General features: G+C 42.3%; 3 protein-coding genes across 6 annotated transcripts in view; all 3 read left to right on the top strand.

Annotated features, from left to right (window-relative positions):
* Positions 1-3170, top strand: part of pebp4 (phosphatidylethanolamine binding protein 4) — a 52663-nt gene extending 49493 nt beyond the window's left edge. For both annotated transcript variants that reach the window (XM_076039091.1, XM_076039090.1), the window contains one exon: positions 1006-3170. In XM_076039091.1, the coding sequence (XP_075895206.1) occupies positions 1006-1097 (92 nt within the window). In that variant the 3' untranslated portion in view covers positions 1098-3170. The remainder of the gene's footprint in view (positions 1-1005) is intronic.
* A 2111-nt stretch (positions 3171-5281) lies between these two features.
* Positions 5282-12863, top strand: egr3 (early growth response 3). Of its 3 annotated transcripts, XM_076039086.1 has the most exons (5): positions 5282-5625; positions 5739-5856; positions 6121-6599; positions 9396-9742; positions 9878-12863. In XM_076039086.1, the coding sequence occupies exons 1-5, from the start codon at positions 5520-5522 to the stop codon at positions 10472-10474; spliced, it is 1647 nt and encodes a 548-aa protein (XP_075895201.1). In that variant the 5' UTR covers positions 5282-5519; the 3' UTR covers positions 10475-12863. The 3 variants fall into 3 exon arrangements, with proteins under 3 accessions (XP_075895201.1, XP_075895200.1, XP_075895202.1); XM_076039085.1 differs by having other exon boundaries at positions 5285-5625; positions 9396-12863; XM_076039087.1 differs by having other exon boundaries at positions 5285-5856; positions 9396-12863.
* A 2329-nt stretch (positions 12864-15192) lies between these two features.
* Positions 15193-27597, top strand: part of bin3 (bridging integrator 3) — a 34826-nt gene continuing 22421 nt past the window's right edge. The window contains exons 1-3 of the mRNA XM_076039089.1: positions 15193-15381; positions 23183-23231; positions 24052-24092. Of these exons, the coding sequence (XP_075895204.1) occupies positions 15374-15381; positions 23183-23231; positions 24052-24092 (98 nt within the window). The 5' untranslated portion in view covers positions 15193-15373. The remainder of the gene's footprint in view (positions 15382-23182; positions 23232-24051; positions 24093-27597) is intronic.

Genomic DNA, 27597 nt, shown 5'->3' with positions numbered 1-27597 from the left:
GGCGAGCAGCGACGCCTCAGCGTCAGCAACCTAACTGAGAAACCATTCTTTCAGCAGATTTTTTTTGGACAATTTCAATAGTTGGCTGTATTTAAAAAAAAAAAAAAAAAAAAAAAGATTTAACTTTCCCCCCGCAATTCTTGAGCGTCTGTTAATGTAATTACTCCACATACGGAAATACCAGACTGTCAGTGATTCCCTGGATTACAGAGCATTTGTCTCATGTGCACCCAAGAGCGCACGCTCCTTCTCTGCAGCGTCCGAAGTTTGCGAGTCTGAAAAGCACCCAGGGTTTGGAATGATAATTGTGAACTCGGTTGTCCCCACCCCCTCCCTGCCGCCCCCCCACACACACCCCTCCTCTATTCCTTTTTTTTTTTTTGCGGAAAGGGAGGAGAAGCTGCAGGGACTCGGCGGTTGTCAAAATCGAAGAAGTGATATTGTCATACCAGCCGGATGGCCGTCTGGTGTTTGTTTAAAAGGGGAGGGAAGGGAGAAAAAAAAACGGTCCAGGCAATTGAATCGTATCTCCTTGCCAATACGTCCTTGCGCTCCCACCTCCATCATTACAGCAACATGTTTTATTTTCAGCGTCGCTGTTCTCAGTGACTCACATCCCAGAGCCATGTGCTGCTCAGTTAAGCTTCAGGTCCCTTAAACATGGGCCGAGTGGTCATGAGATATGTCTTTTTTCATGCACCAGGGAGTAGAAGGCACCGGGTGCGTGTGAAATCTTGCACTAGACGGTTGTCAGGTTTCAAATGTGTCGCTGAATAAACTTGTTAGCATTTTAAATCACAGGGTCAAAGGAGATATTTTTGTATCTGAAATGTTTCAAGTTAGACATACTGTATACCTCAGTCTGTTGTGTTGTTATGTATGTCTGTGTTTTTTGTACTTGATTCTTTTTTTTAATATGGACCTGAATCTGGAATAAGGTTTATCAAATTGTCACATGCTCATCATTTTTCTTTTTCTTTTTGTCTCCGTCTTCTTCTTCAACAGGTAAATGGAACCTTCAGGCCTTCATCAAGAGGTTCCACTTGAGGAAACCTGTTGCCACTCTGCAGTTTCTCACACAAAACTATCACGACTGAGGAGCCCACGTGCCTGAAAGAAAATAAAGATGTAGCGTCTGCCGCTTTGCTTTGCAATAATTAAACAGCTTCAGATTTTAAAAAAAGCGCTCGGGGCTTTTATTGCCTCTGTCTTATCGCCGAGGTTTGTGAGAGATTTCCTCTCTGTGTTACAACATCTGGTGGGTTTTTGATGTTGCCGTCCCCCCCACCCTCCTCCCCGCCCTATCTCTGTCACGTGGTGTGGAGTAAGGGATTGGAGAGATAGGTTTTTGACCTCACCGGGGATTTCTTATTAGTTTCCAAACACTGTCAGCATGAAGAGGAAGACAAGCTGATATCACAAGTCAGTGTGGAAAGAGTTGATTCTAATTCAGGGGTGGAAACGCGTCAGGGCCAAAAAAAAAACAGAAAAAAAGGAAGTGGGAGGTGAAACCAAGACCGCAATACAGCCGGATGCCACAGTGGAACTTCAACCAAAAACTCTACAGAGTGACAGAGCAGCGGGGGGGCGGGGGGAGGGGCCGAAGGGCCTCTGGTGTGTTGGGTGAAGGGAACTTGCTGTTTGTGTAATTGTATATCATATTTCCATTGACCACTCTCACCCCAAATGGAAACACTGAGCTTGCTTTCAGATCCTTGATTGATTTCTTCTTCTGTGTTTTTTTTTTTTTTTTTTTCCCTGAAAGCTGCTCTAGTACACCGTGGTTGATGATGCGAGTGTCCTTGAGCGTAACTTTGGGACAATGAACCCCCTCTGAACTTTGGACAGTTGCTTAAGGGGCCCACCTGGCAGGTCTGCAGAGGATGGTGAGGATAAACTTTTCAACCCTCTCACGAGGAGATACTTTTCAGACTTCTCAGGTCTTTGTAGCGGGGTGGGTCAGAGTACCCCCCAGGAGGAATATTGGTTTCTAACCAGCAACTTCCCTCTGGGAGGGGTTTGTATCAATACCCCTGATGTCTGGAAAAGGCAGGATTTACATGTGGGACTTTGATGTTGTGATGATCAATCTTTGGTTGGTGGTTGCATTGACCCTAATTTGGTGTCTCATCAGTGGGCTAGGCAGGAGAAGGTAAGGGAGGTTTTTGTTCCTTTGGTGGTTAAGCCATCCTTAGTAAACCCCTTTGTGCCCCCTCCATGAACTCTGGGAGGTCATTGATCACATTGTCCTGCATTGGCTTTGTTTGCTTGCCCGTCTTATTAGTCTGAGCGGCCACGTACATAAACAAACCAGCCAGACAAACAGTCCGGCCGACTTTGCCTCCGAACAAACGCCGCCTCTCGTTTAATTCCAACACCTCTCCTGACCTCCGCGTACGCGCCGAATTCGACTGGATTAAATTCTAACAATTGGGCTCCCGCGGTTTAATTCCGCACTCATTGTGTGGAGATGCCAAATGGGAGCACGTTCTTCCAAAAGCATCCCACACGCTTGAATCCATCAGCGGAGCCGTTGAAATGTCAAGATTCTTACTTCCAAACACACTCGGCACTTTATTTTTCCCACTTTACATCTTGGAGAAATGCTGCCAGAACAGCTGGGCTTTGCCACTCACTTTCCTCGAATGTGTTTATTTTTACTCCAAATGTCAGGGGAGTTGAAGTGTTGTGATTAAGAAAAACTGACAGCTGTAGTTCAACAGTAGGCAATATACTATTGCCTTCCCTGAGAAAAAAAAATACACATCTACTCACATCCCCAGATGACATAGAGAAGGCATTTAATATTTTCTTAATTTATTCAAACTTACGTTAATTAAAAGGGAATTTGTATAATCAATTCAATTGCCTAACCGGCTCTAAGTGATCTAATATGCATATAATGACTTGAATCCCTGTTCTTCTTATCTGACTGAATTTCTTCCACTGGAGAATCACTACAGTTCAACGCTCACGCTAAGCTGTGGCAAAAAGGATTTTGAATGTGACATCTGTTCTTTGCATGCTGACTGTATGGGCTGCTGGCCACTTGGCAGATTGTATTTTCTACACTCTAGTTGTCCCCATCACACTCATGCTCATCACCTGGAAGTTTTCAGTTCATTTGGAAATATCGCTTTTTTTTAGCTCCAATAAATGCTTGTCTGTGACGTGCTGACCTTTGTGAAGCGTCTTCATCTGTCACATCCATATAACCCCAACATAGTATAAATTAATTTTCACACATTTATTGCATGATTTCATTGTGAACGTAGGTGAGTGTAACAGTGCGTATATGAGTGTAACAACCCATCAATCTAACATACAGTAAACATACAAATACAGGCTGTATTTAAGTATCTCCCTTGTTGAGCATCAGCTAATCATGGAAACATAATGTTGACATGAAGTCCTGGTCAGTTGAAAAAAAAACCCATCATGTGATATGTTTTATCTCTCTCTGGGCTTTTCTCATTGGCTTTGTCATTTATATACCTCAGATTTTCTGACAGAGAGGATTTTGTGGTTCAAATATAGGCCAAGGTGAAGATGTTTGAATCATATCTAAACCAAATCTATTCTTGAAATACACGGAAAGTCTGCATGTGTGTGTAGAGACAGATAGCCAGATTAAAATATACTAGTGTGTAGCTGAAATAACTAAAAATAGATTTTCATCAGATAATTTCCCCACTCAAATAAAAGCCATGATGTGTCTCTGAAGGCAGAACTGCACTGTACACAGAATGATGTTGTAAATGAATGCTAAGTTACTGTTTTATTATCGGATGTTTCTTTCCAGCCTTTTTGATAAGAGCGAGGGGAAACAATTCCCGCGTTTTCCCCCCGTGAAGCTTGGAAACATACGAAAACTAATTTGACTGTGAGTGTGGCACGTTCCACTGTGCTATAAAACCAGCCCGGCGCTTCCGTGGAACATGCAAAACAGCCGAGATGCACATGCACCACTGAGCCCACAGTCGAGGGAATGAGTGTGCAACAGCTAGGTGTTCCAGCTGGGCCTGTCCACCTTTCAACTGCAGACGCACAGCAAGCGTCTCTCCCAAGGAGACAGCAAAAACTCCCCCAGAGGGATTCTCTCCCTGTTTCGCATCCATAAACAAAGCAGCTAAATGGTGTTTTTCCATTTGACCTCCACTAGTTTTTTTCATGGCCACGCTCAATTGACGGCACAAAGTAAACACAAGAACCTCATGACGAATGCTACATTATTAAGCTTTAATACTCTTATGAAGTAACTAAATAATTTCCTAGATATTTTTGGGGCCTCTGTTATTCAGTTCAACCCACATATGCCTAATACATTATTATTGGATACATTATCCAGAGATGCAGTATTGATCGTCAGTAACGTCCATGCTGTATGTGCAGCTACTTTGCATTTAAGCATTCACAATTGTCAAAACAAATACACCGAAATGGGGTTTTGGTCTTGGCTTTTCCATAAGGAGCTAAACACGATGGACAACTAATACGCATAATGGACAAACAGTCACACTTACTGCGCTGTTTGACCTGAACCCCAGTGCTAAAACACCGTACAGGGAGGCATTTGACACATCGAGTCACCATCTGGCAGACTGCAAACTTAACAAACACGGAGATTTAATAAAAAAAGACAGGGAGCGTTGAGCTGCTCCATCAGGAACACTGTTGTCTCTTTCGCTGATTGAAGGTAGAGGAGCGCGAGGAGGAGGACATCCTGAGAGGCCTCGGCTGTGCCTGCTGGTTATGGCTGCCGCTCGCACACACACACACACACACACACAGAGGACATGCCCGGAGATGAGACACACAAGATCAGCGGTTGCCGTGTTTGTGTAAGCCCCCTGAACACAGAGCATGATTCAGACTCATTCTCCCACACATTCTGTTTACACTTCTGGTTCATTGAGGTACTATTAATTTATCAGGTCTGATTATTCAGGCACTGGCGTTTCATTCAACATTTTTAGTGTTTTAGCAACAGGCTCCACTTTTAAGTGTTTTCATCTGGAGTGGGAAATACAGGTATGTAAAAAAAAATGGTTATTTGAACAAAGGGCCTACAAAATCCTGAAAGTGACAGTAGTCAGTGACTGAGCTTTCACTGACTTTTTTTTTTTTTTTTTGGGGGGGGGGGGGGGGGGGGTATTATTTCCACTGCAAACCAAATTTGATGGGGATATTTGTGAAACTGTATAAGGCAGCTGGTGAAGAAGGAGCCATGACGCCGCCGCCGCCGTCCACCACTGACAGCTCTGCGGCTTCCGATCACTTTTCCACTGCTTCACCCGGAACTCGCATGTCCAAATTGAGAGGCGGAGGGGCGGGGCCGGACGCGGCCTTATTTGGAGTTTCCACTTAAGCGGTCACTGGGAGTCCAAGTCAAAGCAAGCCTGCGGATTTACAGAGCGAGCGTGCAATATTTACAAGCGATTAACTCCGTCAGTGACTGCCTTTGTTGGCGCGGCGGGCGCAAAGTGTGTGCAGCTACATGTTCGGCGGGAGCGCAGCAGATGAGCGGTGATTTAGTGCCTTTTCTCAGCCAAACTTGGTGGGAAAAAAGTTTTTTTTTTTTTTTTTTTATCCATCCACGCCAGCAGACACGTGTGCCAGTACCTAGTGAGTAAATCAGCTGCTAGATGACTCTTGCTCTCTGCCAAAGTGGCCTCTTATAATCCCGCTTTCCTACGAGCTTCGCTTTTATTTTATTTTTGCCTTTTTGTCCACACTAGATATATCCTGCCAGCAGTTGCCATCACACACACAAAAAAAATTCCAGGACTTTATCCGCCCCGCTCTTCCCCGCCAAGCCGATGGCAGATCTCGGAATCGCACCGGAGCAGCGCGCAGGTAGATCTTGATCACTTTTTCATCTATCGCTCCATCTATCCGCGCATCGGAGCCACTTTGCCTCCGCTTGTACTTTCCGCGGACTGACGCGTGGAGAGCCGAGGCTGCTGGGTGCCCTGTCCATATATGGGCATCTACGTCACCGCGAATGTTCCATCCCCCTATTTAATGAGAGCAGGACTCCCCTATCCGGCTCCAATAGAGCAAGTAGAGCCGCTCTTGTGCAACCAACACCGCCACCTCCTCCTCTCTATTGATTCACAGACTCCAGATTCCCACCACCACAAGCAGCCCATCAGCGTCCACAGTGATCAGATTAATAACAACAATAGCCAGTGATCACACACAAGGAGGAGACAACCGGCGCCGCGTCCTCGTCCTCCGCGGGATAACTTGGACAGCTCGGATCCATCCCTGCGTCTCTCTCCCTCTCTTTTTTTTCTCCTCCACCTGCGTCTCGGGCATTTTATACTTTTTTTTTTTTTTTTTTTTTTTTGGTCAGCGCCTGAATTTTTTCCACTCTTTTTTGTTACCACCTGGATACCTGCGCGAGTTGTCCTGTATAAATGTCGGACTGAATATAACTGCTATGACAGGGAAACTAGCGGAGAAGCTCCCTCTTACCATGAGCAGTTTAATAAACACGATCCCTGACAGTCTCTACCCAGAAGAGGACATCCCGACGTCTATGAATATTTTCACCAATACGGAATCTATTTCCCACTATTCACAGATGAACACAGGTAAGAGTCTTCTCATTTCTTATTCTTCTTCTTCTTCGTCTACTTCAACTTCTTTTTCTTTTTTAGTGCGCGCTTCGCGTCAATGTGCTCCAAAACTGCGATGCGCCCGTTCGGCAACAGTTGTCTCCGCGGGCTCGGAGCACCTGTTTGCGCGTCTGCGAGCTGTTGCGCACAAAGGCAGATTCCCGGGTCTGAATAGTTTTCGGGGTCAAGTGTGACACTGACCATTGCGGCTCAGGTACAACTTGTAGAGTGACTTGCGTTCCCACCGGCCATGTGCTTCCTCCTCGTTCCTTTTATTGTTTTGTTTTTTCCCCTCCTGTCCGCAGCCGAAATACAGGGGGATTAAAAAAAAAACGCAGTGTTTTAAAAATAAGAAAATGGATTATTGTGTTAATTCTTAAAATTAAAAACGACCCAAGATATTTTAACAGAGAAATAAGCCACGTCTGGAGTGCGTTTAATTGTTTCAGTGCCGAGGCGTTCATGAGGAAATGTGTTGTGAACGGCTGAGCGGAGAAAGAGAAAAAGGCTGTTGGGTTTTTTTGTTTTTTTTTTACGCAAAGTCCAGTCAGAACCGACCGCTGGTTATGACCGAAACGTGTGAGTTCGGCCACCAGAAAACGCGTCCAATTGATGTGGTCAAACCGCAAGTGATTTATTAATCCAACATCCACACGCGAAGATGAGTCAACTTCTTTAGACAATGACTTTCATTCACGCGTCTATTAACATGTCACAGATTGGATTACAGTAGGCGTGCGTGGTTGTTATTTCCTATATGAAACGTGTATAAACTACAGGGCCCCGACCTTCTTTTTTTTTTCTCTCTCTCTCTCTCTTTTTTTTTTTTTTTTTACTAAAACAACGTGGCAAAGGGACTGCATTGATTTATACTTTTAGGTGAAGGTACTATTTTTATTTTTATTTCATTTGCTATATACCTACGCCTGAATAAAAATGACACATCGGGCCGGCTTGTTGTTGGCTTTAAATCAGTCAACACTCGCACAGACTCACCTTCCGAGGGTCAGCTTGTGCGCGCATCGCACCAAATCTTTAGTTTTCCCATGTGGCCGAGATCTGCGACCACAGGTGACGATCAGTCAGTCGAATAATATCCCAAAGTTTTTTTTTTGTTTTTTTTTTAATTATTTAAGGCAATACAAGACAATCAGTGCATTTTAAAATGTGACGTTACTTTCTCCTTTCTAAAATAAATACGTGTGTTGAAACTGCACGTTTAAAAGCAAAACTTCAGTCGTTTAAAACAGAGAAATTAAATGTAAAAAATGATAAGAATTATTTCAAAATTTTACAAAATGTTTTTTATTCAACAAACAGTAAGACGTATTTTATGTGACCTCTGAAGGGAGCTGTTGAAAAATGCAATGGAACTGCATGAGTGGGGGAAAAGGATGCTGCGTCGAGCAGGTGTTTCAAATCTGATGTTAGTTTGAATCAGGGGGGGCGGGGGGTGGTGGGGGGCAAAATGCTAAATTTGCCACAACGTAATTTACATGTGCTATTTAAATTGAGCATAGCACTGTGACAAAAATTGTGTGTATATATCACAATGTGAAATTTCCAGGTGAAGCAGGTGTGTGCTGTGCCCCTCGATAGTGACCTGAAGAAGAGTGGAGAATTAGTCCCATGCCCCTAATTCTGTTTAAACATCCCCGCTGCTCAAATTACTCCTAGAAGGCAGACGATTTGGAGTAAAATAAATTACTGCCAGCTCCGACTCTTTTTTTTTTTTTATTCCTCTAAATGTCATACTCCCCCCAAAAAATGCCACAAGTGTCATTTTTGCCTTGTGAGTCACATTGTCAAGTATACATAATTTTGCTTTGTTTGTTTCATTATGCTTTGCCTTTAGCCAAATTCCAACAGGCTGTAATTACTGGGATCGAGTATATAAGCACGCTTGTGTATGATTTCCTGCAAATGAGAAGAGATGGCTGTTTTAACCCCTGTTTAAGGAAGCGTTCTTTACAAATTTCTCGCACCGAGCTTTCGGCTAAGGAACAACACACAGATTCATCTCAATTTTGACATATGCACTGTCGTTGACTTTTGCAGCATCCCTTAAATAAGCAGTGGAGCGTGCATCCAATCGTGTCAATATCGCACAAAAAATTTCTGCGATTGCTGCAGAGGCCACTTGTGCAAACAGCGGACGGAAAGCACAAATTCTTTTGACCCCCATCCTGTGCAGACTCTTCTCTGCAGCAGTTTTCTGCGCTGGCCATGATAGATATGTGGCGTCTGCCTCTCTAATCCTCCCTGCTGTAAAGAAACCAGATCTTGCCATTCAGTTTGGCTGTCCTCCTGAGGGACACAATGACTGGATCAAAGAGGGGGGTGTTTAGGTCTTGATTTACGAGGGCTTGTGGGATCTGAGAGAGAGAGAGAGACACACACACACACACACACACACACACCCCACTACTGTCTCGCACGCAGCAGTCACTCATTCAACTTAAAGGTCTGACAGCGCTCACATTTCTTGATGAACTGTGTCGCACTTATTTTTACTCCTCAACTCTTATTGGCACGTCATGACAGAGACATGCAGGAGAGTTGAGATTTGGACACGCTGAGGACTTGTCACTTCAAGTTCACACAGCTGGACAAGTGAATTTTCTAGACCTATTTTCACAACTTGGGCCACATTTTGCTATTGGAGTGATTTCCCCTGTCGCTACACTTTGATTTTAACCTCGGGTTTGTGCAACCATGTGGACGACTTGCTCACGGTGTCTCTTTTTTCACGACTGTTCTGCTCCCATCTAGACAACATCATGGATCTGGGCATGGGGAGCGAGAAGGCGGCCGCAGAGATCCAGTACGGATCCAGCTTCCAGTCCAACCGCAGCGGGCAGACTGTCACCTATCTGGGCAAGTTTGCCTTCGACACCCCTCCGTCGGGTGGCATCGGTGGCTCCGGCTGGTGCTCCGACAACAACATCATCAGCCTCGTCAGCGCCGGGATCCTGGGCGTTTCTCCGTCGCCCGGCACGGTAACGACGCAGACGTCGTCCTCCGCCGCCAGCATGGGCGGCCAGACGTCTGACATGGAGCAGGTGTACGGTCCGCCGCTGCCTGCCTACTCCACCTGCGGCGACCTCTACCAGGACCAGGTCTCCTTCCACCACAGCCCTGCCACCAGCACGGCTCTTGCCTACCCTAGCAATGACTATCACTCCACGTCCAAAGCCTCCATGGATGGGAGCCTTTTCTCCATGATCCCTGACTACAACCTTTTCCACCATCAGGGTGAGGTGGGCGTGATGGAGCATAAGCCCTTCCAGACCATGGACCCCATCCGAGTCAACCCGCCGCCCATCACGCCCCTGGAGACCATCCGAGCGTTCAAAGACAAGCAGCAGATTCACCCGGGTTTCATCGGCGGGCAGCAGCACCCCCCCCAGCACCACCCGCCGCCGCAGACTCTCACCCTCAAGCCCATCCGGCCGCGGAAGTACCCCAACCGTCCCAGCAAGACGCCCGTGCACGAGCGGCCGCACGCCTGCCCGGCGGAGAACTGCGACCGGCGCTTCTCGCGTTCCGACGAGCTCACGCGTCACCTACGCATCCACACGGGCCACAAGCCCTTCCAGTGCCGAATATGCATGCGCTCCTTCAGCCGGAGCGACCACCTGACCACTCACATCCGCACGCACACGGGCGAGAAGCCCTTCTCCTGCGAGTTCTGTGGACGCAAGTTCGCTCGGAGCGACGAGCGAAAGAGACACGCCAAGGTGCACCTGAAGCAGAAGGACAAGAAGCCGGCCGACAAGGGCAGCGGGGCGGCGGGGAGCCACAGCTCGCCGCCCAGCACCTGCGGAGGGCCCACGGTGGGAACGTCGTGACCGTCACTACACGCACTTGGACTGGACCCCCCCACCGACGCCCCCCCGTAAAAGAGACTCAGAAGGAAGGGATGGCGTCCGCTATGAGATGAAATAGGTGACTCTTTTCCCTCTCTTTGACATCTCACTGCTCTTTTCATGCCTTTTTTTAGTCTAAGAACGAGGAGGACGGCTGCTTGTGCCCCTCTCCTTCAAGTAAGTCAGAGCCTCAGCTACTGTAACAGTGCCAACACACAAGAGGAATGCCTTGGCACAGCTTTTGTCCTTAAGGCCACCGCGTATCTATAGGATATGGGGTGGATACACTTTTGTTAAAAAATAAAAAATAAAAAAAAATAAGAAAAAAAGAATTCCTGAGAATTTCTAAAATTGGAAGGAAGCCAGAATCCACCACAGGTGTCAAAACCGATAAAATTAGAATGGAACGTAGTGAAAGGCTAAGTTGTCTGAGAGGTATGCATTAATTATATTAGCCTGTTTTAAAGTGCAATTGGTTATATTTGTGTTCTGTCATGGATTCCTTATTAGTGGCACTTGACTGTCTTTTTTTTATTGTCATTGTTGATGTTTTTTGTTGAGGTGTCGTGTTTTTTTTTAATTTCCTATTTGAATGTTGTTTTTCTCAAGAAGGAATGTGCCAAATGTATTGTGGTGAGACAACCAACCTTTTTTTTTTTTTTTTTCTATTATTGTGCCTGACATTTGCAAAACATAACATTAATATCAGCTTAGCACACTCGTGCAAAAAAAATTAGGGAAAGATCACAGTCAAACGACGCAACTCACATTTACATTTAACTGAAATGGTTTCAATCTGGATCGTGACTGAACTGGGTTACGTGAAGCAAACGCTGTCGTGTCCTGTATCCTGCACTCATGAAACAAACATGCCTGCAGCAATCAACGCCCCTGCCAATACTTATCAATTTGTTGTCACTGTGAGACACTGTGTATTTTTGTTGCCTTTTTTATATGGTGGATTTATGTGGTATTACCATATGTAATTTCCTTTGCTTTTTTTTTAAAAGCTCCCATTACCATTTTTTGTCGTTTTTTTGTTTTTCTTTTGTCTCTAGTTCTGCAGTTATATGCAATATTTACATGACATATGCCTCCAACCCTCAAATTAAATTAACAGGGAACACAGTCAGACAGACGGAACTACTTAAATAAATGACCCCAGGTTGTAAAATCAGCAGTAAACGAAAGCAAAGATGGTTGACACAGTAGAAAGACTGAAGTCGGCAAACGACGAGCAGCATATGTTGAGAGATAGGTTAAAGTGTCCAAATCCATGTTTACATCTTTTCTAACACAGTGAGACTGAGGACAGTTGTAAACTAAAAAGTTGTTGTTTTTGTATAGTAAACTAACATGTATGCAGGTAGCTACAGTAGAAGTTTCACTTTTGTACTCAAATGTCAAATACAGCATAGTTCAGTATTAAAATTGTGCATATATGTGCATGCCATCATGCACACTATGTAAATACAACTGTCTGCATAAACAAGAACTTTCAATTGACTGAATGCTTGTGCGGATTGTGTCTTAAAGCTTTTTTTTTTTTTAGTATTATGTAGTTATATTAAAGACTATTTTGTTGTCATGGGTCATTGCTAAAATTTCGACAGTACTGCGCTAGTGGCAGATATTGCGTATTATCTTCCACAAAAAAAGACGAAGATAATAACACTTGCGCCATGTTTATGCTTTAAAGTGGTAACTGGTTAAAGGGAGCTCTAATGTATTTTCTGAATAAACAACAGACTTTTTTTTTTAAACTGCGTATGTCAATTACAGCTACAATCAGTAGCTTCATTTAACACAGCTTCACGACCTATTACACAGATAAAGCACCACTAGCCCCTGGAGATCAAGCGACACATACATATATAAAACTAAACTATATATTACCTACCGTTAGTATCCAGCCAGTATCCAGTTAGTAGCACCAGCAATGACCTTTGGTGACTCTGGTATCAGCAATATTTATTTATTTTACCAACCCCCGCCGCCACCACCACCACCACCACCACCACCAACCCCCTCCTCACCCTCTGATCTTTTATTCTTATTTGCTTGCTTTTTTTTTTTTTAACCCAACAATTACATGTGACTCTTTTAAACAACACCTAGAAGGACATACCTTTAATTTAAACTGATCGTCTATTGCAAAAAGTAATAAAGTAAATTTTTGGACTAAATGTCATAGAGATTTTTTATATTATATTTAACCCATATGTCAGAAATCTTGGCACATTTCACAAGTATTCCTTAACTGTTGTATTATGTATTATTTAATATCCTTGTCTTTGTGAGTGGATAAATTTGTATTTTATTGATTAGGTTTGTCATTTTAAAAAAAAGATAAACTTTATTTTTAATGAAACATTCTTCTCTACATCCTCTTCGACTGGCAATATTTCTGGCTGTGTTTTTTTTTTCCTTGTCTAAGGAGTACAGGCTGTATGCAAAGCAGTGCATACATCAGCTGAAACAAATATAATGTACTGGTCAGTATACAGAGCAATCAGTTTTAAGGAAAATATTGACAGGGGAATAGAGAGGCCAAGAGAAAAGTGATGCCACAAAGAGCACAGCGTACACAGAAAAGAGCTTCCAGGGCCAGTCTTTCCTTTCCTGCAACAACCAGCTTTCACTGCACTTCCTGGCAAGTGTCCACTTGTTCTCCAATTAATTTGGCCTCAGAGAGTCTTTTCTAAACTGATCTACGTTGTTAAAGGAGCAGACCTCCTTGCACTTTTCTCGCATTGTTTTAAAGTTTATGCGCCCTCAACTGTAAATCAATAGTTTTGTATAATAACAAATACGTTATTTTATCGCATGGAGGGTCATCAGCAGACAAAACTTTTCTGAGCATATTCTATTCAAACGTAACTGAAATGAGAATAACAAGGACCGTCATTACACTTCTAGCTTAAGACTCAAACATGAAGTTGGGATTTGCCAGGTTAGATTTTGTGATGGTTGATGGCCTCTAATGTGAACGTCATGTAGCAGACAACCTCATGGAGTCAGCACAAAGGAACATATATAGGGACATGAGGCGATTGGGTCCTCAGTGTGTTTATCTTTTGTGTTTGCTAGACACTGCTCATCACAGGCTCCTTTTGGATTTATTCGACTAAACAGTGTGCGCTTATTTAATGCTGAGTGAGAATGGATGTTTGTTTCGATGATAATATAGCGAATGTGGCTTCCTCTAAACTGTGTTCATGATGCTATGTGTTAAGGAAAGACGCAGAGCAAGACGGAGACCTCACCAAACCATTCACACATCTAAATGAAACTATGTAATTACGACTTTGCATACTCGATATTCCGTCAGTTATCATCTCACTGTGTTTGTCACTTTTGTTTTGTGACACTTTTGTAATGGACAGATAGATTTTTGTAAAACTTTTTACGATCCTCCCCACCCTGCCCCCTGCAATATGTGGGTGAACAATACAGGCTGCACCAAGTTCTCAACAATAATCTCTCTGTGTAACGTGTGAATGTTATGGATATGTGTCAACAACTTGTTAAAAAACATCCCCCTCGTTATACTCCTTCTAAAAAAAAAATATTTTACTGTATTTTTTAAACATATATAATCTATTGTCCAAAAGTGGGTGGCTGCGCGCTCTGAAATTGGGATTTGCCTCATCCTCCTTCTTTGCTCTGATGTTGGATCTCAGCCAACATCAGCAGCCATCTTTGTGCCAAACTGGGTTGCAGGGATGGCTGATCAAAAACAATATGTGCTGAGAACTCCACGAGAGCAACACATCATAAATGTGACCTCAGTGTGCTCACAGTGGAAGACAGCCTTGTGCTAATGTTTGTGTTTAACTGTTTGATTTAGTCTCCGTGAAATTGGCCTCGGGCAGGGCAATAGGCTTGATCTCATTCACGACAATTAATTCTCACAGAATTAGAAAAACAGCAGCAGCTGCAGCGGCAACAAAAAGTCACGTTTGAAGAGATTTCAGTGTGTGATACTATAGGCTACTCTTGGCAATTTATGGACTACAGGGTAGCTTCAGGGATTTTTATGGTCTTGAAAAAAAAAAGTTACATTATGGTGTTCAGATGGAGTCGATACTCACTGTTTTCTGTTGTGTTGTGTTTCTTTTTCATTTCAGTATATCCTCATGTTTGCATGTGCACGGAAATGTTCCAAAGTGCTACCCTCACGCAGTGTGGGTGGTACTCATTTCTTTATTATGCATGAAAATAAAATTCACATTGGGTGAAATGGGATAAGCCCAACAACAATTCAAGATAGACAATTGAAAACACGCACTGGGATAACTGTTTTGTTCACCTTTGTTTCTTTTTCAAAGAACACAAGGGATCTTGTTCAAATGTTGTGGATGTCTTTCGCCTATTTCATGTCTCTACTACCTTATAATAAGGTCCTTTTATGATGAGCTGAATATTGAAATGAATTTTACTATATCCTTGTGATGGGGAGATGACTCCCCTGTTTACTCGGCAATTCAGTTTGTTGTAATGCAATTGTTTTGTTATTTCTATGTAAGTACTTGAATAAAGAAAAATATCACTTGCCCTCCGTGTTTTGTTCGTTGGCTACGTCATGCATACGTTCACGCCCTGTTACGTTGAGGTCATGCTAACATTCGTGACATATTTAGTACTGTTAAAACATTACAAATAAATGTATTTTTCCAACATTAATAATAAAACATTAAAAGTACAGGCTGTATTTTGGCTTAACTATCTTTAAGGTGGTGGGGGGAAGTTTAGAGGAAACACGACGGACTAAGCTCCGGACTTCCTGTTTAATGTTCGACTGTTGTCTTGTGGAAAGGGATGAGGTCCACGGAACATCACAAATCTTCTCTATGAAACTGGAATAAAAGCTGACACAAAATGAGCTGGTATGTATAGCGTCTTCGTAATTGTTTTGTTTTGTTTGTTTTTTTTTTGTCAATTTAGTATAATTTCAAAAAGGTTTACGGACCAAAGGTTTGTTACTCTGGCAGCGGCTATTTCCTGGTTTCGCTACACAACAATACTGTTGGAGTCTGGTACGGCTCAATGAACTCACCGTGCTTAGAACCAAACTTACTTACTTACTCACGTACATAGTGTGTTGCTGGCTTTATCAGTTCCCCACAGCCTCGTCACTAGTTATTTTATAGAGTTAGCTAGCCGCACGCCATTGGTTGCGACTATCCAACTTGGTTCCTGTTGAGTGTTTAGCTAGCTAACCCTGGCATGAGCTCACTAACAAGTTTGGGTGTTTCAGTCTAAAACCAAATGCATTGTGTACACGAAGTCATGTGTTATTTTCTCCGCTTTCATAGCAAATGCAATTGTCTCAAATAACAACACACGTAAATTTAATTATCGCCGACTGTTTGGTGGTCAGTGTCTGCGCCTAAGGCATTTAAAGTGGCTAGTGTTTTTAGCTACTGTTAGCATGTGTGCTTCTTCTCTTGGCTCTGTCATGAAAGAGCGAAGTCCCAAGACGTACGTAAAGTCGTCAATCCATACAGTAGAACAATGCACACTGTGTTCATGCCACTGCCATCATCGCTGTTCCTATCAAAACTGGATTTTATCAGTTTTTTCAGGGGTTTCGAACAGTCCTTGGGGTTTTATTATTGTAGCAAAAGTTTATGTGTAGGGCAACACATGACTAAAGTTGTCACTGCTGAGTGTACGTCACTGTTCTTGGTTAGGGTTATAAACGATCACGAAACATTATATGTTAGTAATTATGAGCCCATTATCGACGTATTATTCATTTTAGACCAACGTGGTTACTTTACATACTGCTTTTGCTGTTGTTGTTGTTGTTGTTGTTGTTGTTGTTGTCAACTTTTAATTATTTCATTACATAATTTTCTGTCTGACGTACTTGCATATTGAGATTGGAGTGGGAAAAGTACAGGACAAATAAGTTATTATTTTTTTTTAATGTTTTATATCTGGTCCTTTCTTTACCCATATTCAACTAATCCCCCCCCCCCTCTCTCTCTCTCACTCACTCTGTCTCTCTGTCTCTCTCTCTTTCTATCTCTCTGTCTCTCTCTCTCTCCCTCTCTCTAAGTTTGTATGGGAGTGACAATTGATGGTCGAATACTTTGGACATTTAGAAACAGCAATTTATCTCCAAAACTGATTGAAGAGGCTACAGTACACCTCATGAGTAACTCTTGGTTTGCAACTGCTTGCACAATGATGAGGCTTATCCAGAATTATAGTTGCAAGCGTTCTTCTTCAAAATCTCTGTCTTTAACTTTCAGTGTTTTTGTTTTATACTGTTTTACATACAATAACATACGGTCTGTGACTGAACTATGTTGTCGTTCTTGTATGGAATGCATATTCCAAAGGATGATGAATCATTTCTATTCTGCTACTGTTGTTCTTTTCCCAAGTTTGTAAGTAATTAATTATTACAAAGGCCAAGACAGCGGTGCAGTGGTTAGCACTGGCGCCTCACAGGAAGAAGGTTGCTTGTTCATTTCCCTGACCTTGGACCTTTTCCTTGTGTCTGCGTGGGTTCTCTCCAGCTTCTCCAACTTCCTCCCACAGTCCAGAGACATGCATAGGAGGCTAATTGAGAACTGTAAATGGTCAGTACGTGTGAATGTCCGTTGGTTGATAGGTTGTCTAGATTTGTTGTTGTTTCTTTCTATTATGCAATTCAACTGGCAATTTCTCCAGGGTGAGCTCTTCCTTTGCCCTAAGACAGCTGGGATTGGCTCCAGCAACACCCGGGACCCTGAGTGCAGGAGGAGCGATGATGGAGAATGGATGGATGAACAGTTATGACTCTTTTCCTGTTGAACCACAGATGATTATGGCATTATGTTTAATTGGTGGACAGAGATAGTGTGAACAGTTGGTCCTATGACATGGTGGCCAGCACCGATATTAGTTTAATCTGCAAGTCTTGTGAATAAAAACACTTCTCTCCAGTTGGTGAAAAAAATGAAACAGTAAACAGCAGAAAACAACTTGGCGCTATCTTTTTCAGCCAAATGGGAGCGAGTTTTGTTTTGTATATCTCTCCCAGCTCTCTAATACATTCAGTTAATTTAGTTAATATCTTCCACAATTATCCAATTTGTTTGTGTTGCTCGGTATATCCATGCTAGGAAAGTATTGTGAGCCTTATTTATGCAAATTGCTTCAAATGCTTTTTATTAGTACCGGTACATTAGTAACAGCACCATTATTATTTGGAATTCTTTTTCTCCTGTGTGATAGAGGCCGTGTCAGTATGAAGCTGGTCAGCAGTGCGCTGCTCTAATTCCTTCCTGGCCCTGGCTCCCTCCTGCCATTGTTGTGTTTGTGGCAGTAGTTTCTTCTCCTCTTTTATGGTCTGGTCAAAAGCAGGATGATGGTGATGGCTTCTAGCCCGTCTTCCTGTTGACCATCTATGGTTTGTTGAGAATGTGGTTGCACTGAACAAGGCATGGCTTTATTTCACAGCCACGGGTACAGAAGCTGAACCCATATCATCGTAAATGTGACATACGGTGTTGGACGTAACTGTTCAAATGTTCAAACATGTCCCTAATAACAGGCTATAAAAGTTTCACTTCAGCACGTTTTCACATGACAAAGTTATCACAACGTGTTTTCAGGTTGCGTGTTTTAACATGATCCGATGGTATGCCGAAGTAAAGTATGTTGTAATGTCACACTATAATGTGACAACTTTATTGTTATTACACTAAACTTGATCTTCCCGTTTATGATTGACACATGAATGCACCTCCACACATGATTGGAAGCCACGTTATTCAATGGATCTGTCATGCGTTGTCATCTCTGACTTTCTTCTTGTGTGTTCAAAGTTTTAAAGTTCAGTTTATTTTCGCACTAATGACTATGATTACTGATTACATAGATGACTAAACTATGATTAATGAATGATGATGATTCAAGAAGGCTCAGGTTTAATGTGAATGCCTACACTCATTCAGACATAATCTGTCACCTTGTGTAATTATTGCCTTACTTATGCAGCCATTTTCATTTCTTGTTGTTTGTCAAAAACTATTTTGGGCGGATATTGTCCCAGCGTTATCGCCTTAATATCTTTGAAAATACTAAAATTGGCCTTATATCAGCAGTGGATTTTGAAACAACTTGAAGGTCCAAGAACATAACAAATCCCTGATTTGTGAGAAGACTCAAGAGTGCTCTTATTATTGGTTCCACTATGGTTTGGCTTCTGGTCAAAATGTATTTTTTGCATCATGTACTCGTGTTTTGTTCACGCAGAGGGGTAGGGTGCTTCCACACATAATATATGTGCTTATATGAACCGCATACATTGTCTGAGAATATCTCAACTTTGATGCGCCCGTGTGTTGTGTTGATTTGTTTTTGGCAGTGGGGTTGCTTTGCACGCCAAGATTTGTTTTCTGTTCCTGGAAAAACATTTCATTCGCTGTAATGTCTGCACCCATCATGGCACGTTTCATTGTCCTTCACAGCCACTGGTAACGGTACCAGTGGTTTGCTTGAAGGATCTTAGAAAATCGAAATGACTTGAATGGGATGTCGACGCAGTGGTGGCAACAGTGGTGTGTTGTCATCCCCTTTTGTAAGGGACTTGGCAGGCAGAGATTGTGCTTCCGCAGTGTCTCAAAACTTTCCGACCTCTTTAAATTCCGTTTGTTTATTAAATCTGCCTGTCTGAGTTTTTTTTTTTTTTTAATTTATGTTTAATTTAACGATTTTATTGCTGATGTCCTGGGCTTAGACAGGACATTAGCCCTGTCTAACCCAATATGTTCTAATATTGGGTCAATCAAAATCAAAAAAGCAATGGAACAAGTTGTCTTGCTTTAACTGAATTAACTGAAGATGCGTTTAATAACAATCCTAAAACATAGATGTTAAAGTCTAAACTTATAACATTATTATTATTATTATTATTATTATTATTATTATTATTATTATTATTATTATTATCATTATTATTATTATACAATATTATTGGGTTTTTTTTCTCCTTTTATCCATCATCGTTATTTCTGAGTATGTTTTCTCTGTGGCTGCTTTATCTGCAACCTCTCACCTCACACAGGTATAGTATATGGAACATCAACAGAGCTAGTTGAGCCTTTTTTCAAGTTCAAATCAAGTTGTAAAACAAATGCATTCAAATGATACCATTCATTTAATGGATACTAGCTCCACAGTTCAAATTGAGATATAAACGTCCAAAGTTCATTTTCAAGCTGCATGTTTTCCATCCTGAAGCTGACATTAAGCACTTGTGAAGGCAGTTTGAATAAACACAGCCATTGTTTGTCACAATTCATAAATTCACTCCCAGGGAGGAAATGGTAAAATCTCATTTGTCTGTCATGCGTACATGAAGTTTATTATATGTACCACATTCCGAGGGCCATTTTCAGAGAGGACGGCAATCAAGTAGGCGTCACTCTGCTCCGTCACACAGTCAATGGCTGGCAAGTGATGCTTCTACCAGCGTGCGCTGCCAAATGCGAGGTCAAAAGTAGGGTTCCCGACCAGTGAAAGGAGTCCTTTGTGGGCTCTGCTGACTGATGCATTCCAGTAGGGCCCGAACACTTGCTTCTATGACGCGAGAGCTTTGACTCTGGGGTCATCATCGGAACAGTCTCACTTCCCAACATCTTCAAGCAGCTCTCTGTGCTCCGTGGAATATCAGAGGTCGAACGACGCACTGTCCCCCTAATGGCGATAACACATGCAGTTTTTTTGTGAGAAGCCATTAGTTCTTCCAACACATCCTGCACAGTGGAGACTGTTACGCCTTTGTCCTTGCCTACGTGCCTGCCTGATGGCAGTGACGTGGAGCCTATTACAGCAAAGATCAGATTGCTCTTCAAGTGCAACTCTCTGATAATGACCGCTGGTGTTTTGCATAGCCGATTTTTGTGTTTCGAAAAAGGAAATTGTAATCTCTTTGGACCTGAGAAAAGGAAAAACGGAAACGTCTTAGCATTATCAAAAAATACTGTTGAAAAATATCTTAAAATGAATGTTTAATTGTGAACTCTTGTCTGTCTTTTGTCAAACTGCCTGCTGCTCTGAAGTTTCCATTTGTTTTCAGTACAAATAAAAAATACACTTTAACCAGTGTGGCAAGGAAGAGTTCTGTTTTCAGCCAAGTGGTGGCCGGGCCTCTGCCATGTCAGACACTAGTCTTGCTTTCACAAGGCCCCACTCGCCAATGTTTCTAAATGTGACAGCCCCCACAGAAATATTGCTGTGTGAAGAAACATTAGAAATGATTCTCACAGTGACTATTATTCTCCCTCTGGTTGCCTGCTACGTTTTCCCTGACTCCCTGAAGCACACTGTGAAGTGTACTTCTGAGTGTTTGCCAGTTCTCATGAGTCGCTGAGAGTGACCACTCTCTCTTGGCTTTTTGTAGAAGCGTGTCCTAATAGTGATGACTTTTAAATCCCTTTTTTGTCGTTGTTGTTATTTCCCTCCCTGTCTATACATAGTATCGCGTATCAATGGCATAATCTGGAAATATGCACAACAAATGGTTCAGTAAAAAGACAGCTAAAGAGAACTTTGAATTTGCCATTAGAACATTTGTTTTGCCTCACTGTATCACTAATGCTGAACTCTTCTTTTACGTTTTGCTATGTATGTCCTCTTTCTTTTCCTGCCTAACACTAGAGTCATTTTGCTTTCAGATTGCATTGTTTTAGTATTTAAGTATCTTGCAACTAGGGATGTTAACAATTAATCAGCTATCGATTAATTGTCAATTAAGAATTTAATCGATAAATTAAATTAGTTGCAATTAATTTAATTTACACAGGTATTTAAAATCATTATAACATTGTGTAGTGGCAGGAAAGAGCAATTCACATGTAGATACTGTGATGGTATGGTCATAATATACCTAGAACAAGTTATAAAAAAAAAAAAAAATGATATGTGATTCATTAGAAGTCAACTTAAAGTCAGAGGATAAATGTTTTACTGTTCTCTAATGTAAAAATGGGTCACATGGGACCCTCAGCATCATTCAAGGGTTAAATAGTGTGTTCCTTACACATTTTTGACTGTGAAATTTAGGTTCTCAGGAAAAATCACCGCTTATCAATTAATCGTTAATCGATCGATAAGGCCAATTAATCGATAATTTGCATCCCTACTTGCAACCATAATGCAAATATTTTTTATTTTTAGAGATGCGTCATTGTCTTTGTGAAGATCTAACGGTTGCGAGTGAATGGTCTAAATGCACTTGCTGTTGAGTAAATGTCTATTTCTTGACTTTTGGGCAAATGATGGGTCTATCGGGCGATTGCTTCGTCACAACAGTCCCATCGTGGGTATTTTTTCAACTGAGGAAGAGCGCCAAACATTTATTTGCCCATTTGACCTGACGCTCAAGTTCACTTATCAGGCAGTAGGTGAGTCATATAAAATGCCAGTGAGTAATGTCTCTGGTTATTTTCCACATTGGCTCACCCAGGTGATGGCACGACACGCGAAACCACCGTCCTGGGCCAACATAAACAAACAGTTTAACTGTGGAAGGGATAAATGAAAACTAGACTTTTTACACAGGACAATTTGTACACCCGAAAAGTCAGCATCACAGGGCTCACAAATCAAAGAGACCAGGGAGCCACTGGTAAACCCTCCCCCCATTCCTTTTTCCAATTTCTTTCTTTCTTTTTTTTTTTTTTTTTTTTAAAAAACCCATATTAATCCTGCTATTTCCTGTTATTTGACCATGTTGACTTTTGAGATTGAGCTGTCATCAAAAAGATGTTCGTTGCACATCAGTAGCATTCCCCGGCAGTACGATGAGGCCCTGCATCACACCCTGTCTTTTCCATCTCGTTAGTCTACACACCTTTCCTTTGACGCAGCTGCTGCCTCACCCAGCCTGTCAGCGGCAACCGTCCGTCATATCTCTTAGGCTCCAGGCCATTAGTAGCACATCAATGACAGCTTACGTCGACGTGCATCGGCGAGGCATTGTCTCCTTCACACGTGGATCCCTGTAGCACGCCGGTGCTCAGCATCAACCTACTGAGGCCAAGGCAGAGTTTTGAAAAAGGGATAAAAGAGTGTGTTTTAACTAAGAATGAGCAGGCACTCAAAACTACAGTCATGATGTCTGCGCGCTGCTGTTTTTGGTCTTTTTAAGAGTCAGGAAAAGTTTTTGCTCTATCTTGGATGTTAGGGAGCAGCTATCGCGGCTGCATGAAACCAATAAAACTGGGTTGTGTTTTGATTGATTTATGGAACTGGTCAGAAGGCTTTTTACGACCAACACACTGCTGTAAGCGTTTTGAAAAGTGGTATCGGTCTGACCGTCTGGGAAAAGTGGACTATTTTTCTGACTGACAATATAACAATTTGTGCATCTGTGTTTGATTGCCAGCTTTGGTTGTGCAGTAAAGCCACTTTAAGGGGAGGGGACAACCACTTGTGTTTAGCGATATCCGCCTGCAAAGGCCTCCAGATGTGTTCAGCGATGACATGAAGTAAATGTCCGTCACTGAAGCTTGAATTAGCAGTCTCACATTGTGCCCTTGTTCACCTTTAACCCAGCACAAGCCTTTTTGGTCCCCCGCAGTTACACTGTACATCTGATTGAGACTGAAGCTTTTAAGCTACTGTTCCCAGCCCTCACTTTGCTTCACGTCTCTCAATCGTCTCTCTCTCTCTGTGTGACTGCAGGATCCCCTTTAAGATCGGACAGCCAAAGAAGCAGATCGTCTCTAAAACGGTGAGTCGCCAAACTCACTTCACTCACAAATCCGCCTGTTTATTGAAATTCAATGTCCTAATAAATAAATTGTTTATTCCATCGAAAAGCGCACAATTACGAAGACTGAGTAGTAGTTGTTAACCCTTAGAAAATGGCATATACAACAAGGCTAGTAGTCTAAATAATGTCATTTAGGTGCCTCACCCGCAGGACTGATTAGATGTTTTAGATGAAGTTGTCTGAGCCCTGCAAGGGGGCAGAGGTGGTTACCTTGAAGTGACAGTCAGTGGGTGTTCTTTTTGCTGGAAGAAACCACTTCCACTCTAATGGGTCTGTGGCCCGGGCAGTCACTGTCAAACTGGGTTTCCAGCTTCCTGTACCATCTTAGGCAAATCCCAGCGAGTGGGTTAAAGGCGGCGCACTCAGATGATCCCTATCGACAAAGCGTCAGCAAACTTCCGTGTAGTTAAGGCGACTGTGTTTAAATTCGGGAGCCAGCAGAACCACAACACAGGAACCCCCGCTGCCTCTGTAACCTGCCCGTTTGAGACCAAACTTGTCTTGCCCTCGTTGACCCTGCGTGTCTCCATTCATCCCAAGATCCCCTCGCCTCTGACTTCACGTGAACTCTGTCCCCGATTGTCAGAAAACACATCACCCGCGGTTGCCGCACGTTTATTGAGATTACCAAAAGTGTTTATTTTAGTGACATTGACATTCAGTGTGACTGCTTTTTTTCATCTTCAACTTGTTGTATGTCAATTTTGCTCAGATCTTTGTCAAACACCTTTTAGATATCTAGATGTGCAAGCTGATATGACGTTTCTTTTCTTTTTAGGTTGAAAGAGACTTTGAGCGGGAATATGACAAGCTCCAAAAGTAAGTAAAACTAGGTCAATAATATAGAGGTCTGCATTGCATTGCTCCATTGAAAAATACTTACTGTATCATGCGGCTCTTCAGCCGGCAAACAGAGCCTGGATGTTTTGGTCAGTATCAAAGGGCCAATAGTGATCCAGCAGCTATAGCCCTTTAGACTCCGCATTGAGGTTTTGCATCAGAGCGGGTCTACCAAAAAAAATAAATCACAAAGAGATCTGAACTGCGAACATCAAGGGCACTGACGTCCAGATTGAGGAGATGCTGAATAACAAGCGTTTTTATATATACAGATCACATTTCAGGATTTTCACTATAAAAGTGCCCTTGATTCGATTGCAATATGATAGCAAAATCAAAGTTTTCACCGAATGGACCAGTTTACAGACCATTCTATTGTTCTGTTATGAGTCTCCAGTTCAATCTTCAGTCTTCATGCTGTTGCAAAACGTTCCCTTGAGCACTCCCAGGAACTTCTGCAACGGCTTCCTCTCAGGCATTTACTAGTGACCACTATCAAGAATCGTTCACTGTATGTTGCATATATCATCCAGACAGAAGGCATCATTCCATTGATTAGAGTCAGCATTCAGATGTATGCATAGGACCTAGCTCATATAGCATGCAAGGTCAGGGGTTACATCAATGTCTGCCAACTAAGCGTGTCCCTTTGTATCCTTTTTTTCCCCACAAATTGGACATATGTTATACTCAAATCCTCAGAGGCCTTGTCACATTAGTCTTGATGTTGCTTGTTTATCAAACGGATTTCAGAGTTTTCCCAACTGTGTAAAGCAGCGAGGCTATTATTTAGAAAGTCTGCTCAGTTTGGGGAGTTAGAGAAGGCATAGCATGTCTTTATTTGCATGTTTGAGCTTATCCAGAAAACCCGCAAGTTCCTTTCCTGGAGGTGTAGGTGTATGAACAAATGGCCCTGGGTTCCATAGCGTCACTCCTCTGTCAACATTTATGTCCTCTTGGTTAGGGAAAAAAACAATTCCCAAAAACAACTTTTTAATCTCATCTTGTAAAATATCATATCAGTGGATAACAGTTTAGAGTGGGAGGGCTTGTTGTTTTGGCTAAATGCGCCGAGCTGGCTTTGATGTTATGTGGTGTTTCATGGAACCACCTCACTGCAAGCAAACATCAGTGCTGCTTCATGCGAGCAGCTCTCTTCCATGTCCTGCCATACGTCTACAGTGAGTAATCGCCAATGTCCTTGTGGTACCTGCACCCTGTCCAAGGTTTTCAGTGGGACTTGTTTATTCTCTGGCTCTGTGTCACCTGCATTAGCAATGAGTGGTAGCTTTTAGTCAGAAGGGCTAAGGTTAGTTTGCTCATGGTTTTACAAGCACCTGACAACACAAATGTCTCAGCATAAAACACAGAAATCTGTTGTGTCCCAGTCGCTTTGATTTCACCTTTCACGGAAGGTCTAACTTTGATTCCCTTCGGGGTTTGCCCTCTTCAATTTAAGCTACTAAAATCAGATCAGTTATATGCTCACAACCTCCCCAAACGGGACGGCTTTCAATGAGAGAAAATAGCTTCACGTTTTTCTTGCGTGCTGCATTTTTCTTCCCATTATTCAATGGTGAAGTCAGCCAAGATGTTGAATGTTTGGCCCCTCTGTGCAGCAGTAGCAGAGTTCAGCTGAGGTAAAGACAAGCGTGCCTACTGCACGGCAGATATGGTGATGTTATCAAAAAGTCTTAATCGCGTTCGGAGGTTGTTTAAAAACCACAGAACATGAATAGGCACAATGCTATAGCAGTGTTGAAGAAGGAGAACAATTAACAATGTAATTGCATGTCTAGAAAGAGCTCAGAGAAACTAACACTTAACATGCGCCTCGTTGTACATACAGTGTCTTTGTCCCACACAACTTGCCAATCCCTGCTGCTTTTGGTTGGTTTTTTTCTCCTCTGTTCTTTTCTCAACATTGAACTGTGAGATAACTCACACTAGCGTTGCTTTTTTTGAGGGAGGCAGAAGTAGAAATTGTAAGAAACCGCTTGCTTTGTGTTAGATATGTCCCAGAACTTCTGATAGATCTGAATTCAGTAGCTTTCGATGAGACTGAACTATACTTGCATGTTTGTAGCTTGTTGCGTAAAGGCCCACTGGAAACCCAAAAAGGAAATCCAAGACTTGACAGGCATTACTTAAACAGCCTACTTCAGAATTATACAAAACATGGGTGGGACTAGTTAAGAGAGCACTGAGCACCCAGGACCAAAGGTTTAGGTTTCTACTTGTTTTCTTTCACTCTGAAGCCGAGGCATTTCTGAAAGATTTAGACTGAGACAAAGACAGCCACTTTTTAATATATGCTGTGAACCACTTGCCTAGTTCTTAAGCCAAGACAACCAATGGCGACACTGCTTGTGTACACTGGAAAACATTAAAATAGGTATCCAAGTGTTGGTTTTATTGTGGATTCATGGGCAGAAGTTAAAGAAACTCCCCGAGGGCTGTGCAAAATGTGTGGGAACACCGTTTTCCTCTTTATTTTTGTTGAGTAGGAGGGCCCATTATCAAGAAGGTGTGGTACCAATAGACCTTATGGATGAGTCAGAGCAGCAGGCATGTGCAGACATTCAGTTTCCCCACCCTGGAGATCCATATCAACACACTGTGTTGCATGCATCTGTGACCTAAATATGCTTGACCGACTTTCTAAGCCATTCAGTTCCGGCAGGCTATCAATCAAAAATCAAAAATTATTTAGGTTATTTGACTTTAAAATTTAAATGATTGATGAGAGGTGTTTTATTAACCAGTATTACTTTTTTTTAAGTTAGACATTTATTATTGTAACATAGTTTCAGTGACAGTTGAAAAAAAACACAGCATTGGCCTCTTAAAAGTAATTTTCAATCTGAACCAGTCATGCAGAAACTGACAAGAGCTGAAGTATAAATAGATATACAAAAGGCTTACATTATACTACAACAGCAATGCTATCTAGTTACTACTAACAATTTCATTCCTCACTGAGGGGGTCTCTTTTTTTTTTGTGTTGCAAGGTTGTGTAAACATGGTTTGTAAGGAAAGCCCCACAGAGTAGGCTTGAAATTAATAATGTAGCTCTGTAACATCTGACTACTTAGCGAGCTAGAAGTCTGATGGTTCAGTGTGATTCATTTCATGAAAAGCAGAGGTTGTCCACCATTGCATATATTCGTCTCAATTTGATCATCCCCGATTTAAAACAAACTGCAAGACTAAAGTGGAAAATACTCACCACTAGTTATTTTTTATGTATTTTTATGTAACAATAGCACACAAGGCAATAACTCAAAACTACTTTCTTGAGTTGAACCACTGGGCAGAGTGACACAGTGACACCAAAGGCAGTGCCATATTTACTCAGTTGGGTTTTGGCTCAAATAAATAAGGTTGTGGCTCTTGGTTTCTAAAGAAATCATCATCACCATCCACCTCCAAGTCTGCCACGGTCACATGTGGGCTTCGTCTCAACATTCAATGTGTACTTTTG

This window comes from Nelusetta ayraudi, unplaced genomic scaffold, assembly GCF_046127955.1.
Source record: "Nelusetta ayraudi isolate G7.1 ecotype Tasmania unplaced genomic scaffold, CSIRO-AGI_Nayr_v1 ptg000058l, whole genome shotgun sequence".
Lineage (NCBI taxonomy): Eukaryota > Metazoa > Chordata > Actinopteri > Tetraodontiformes > Monacanthidae > Nelusetta > Nelusetta ayraudi.
The sequence above is the reverse complement of the archived record's forward strand: the minus strand, read 5'-3'. Positions and strand labels throughout refer to the sequence as shown.

Excerpts from the sequence above, each read along its gene's own strand:
- egr3 (XM_076039085.1), top strand. The coding sequence starts at position 5,520 with ATGAGCGGTGATTTAGTGCCTTTTCTCAGCCAAACTTGGTGGGAAAAA. Across the intron at positions 5,626-5,738 it reads GACACGTGTGCCAGTACCTA|ATATATCCTGCCAGCAGTTG; the intron begins GTGAGTAAATCA and ends TGTCCACACTAG. Across the intron at positions 5,857-6,120 it reads CGCACCGGAGCAGCGCGCAG|ACTCCAGATTCCCACCACCA; the intron begins GTAGATCTTGAT and ends ATTGATTCACAG.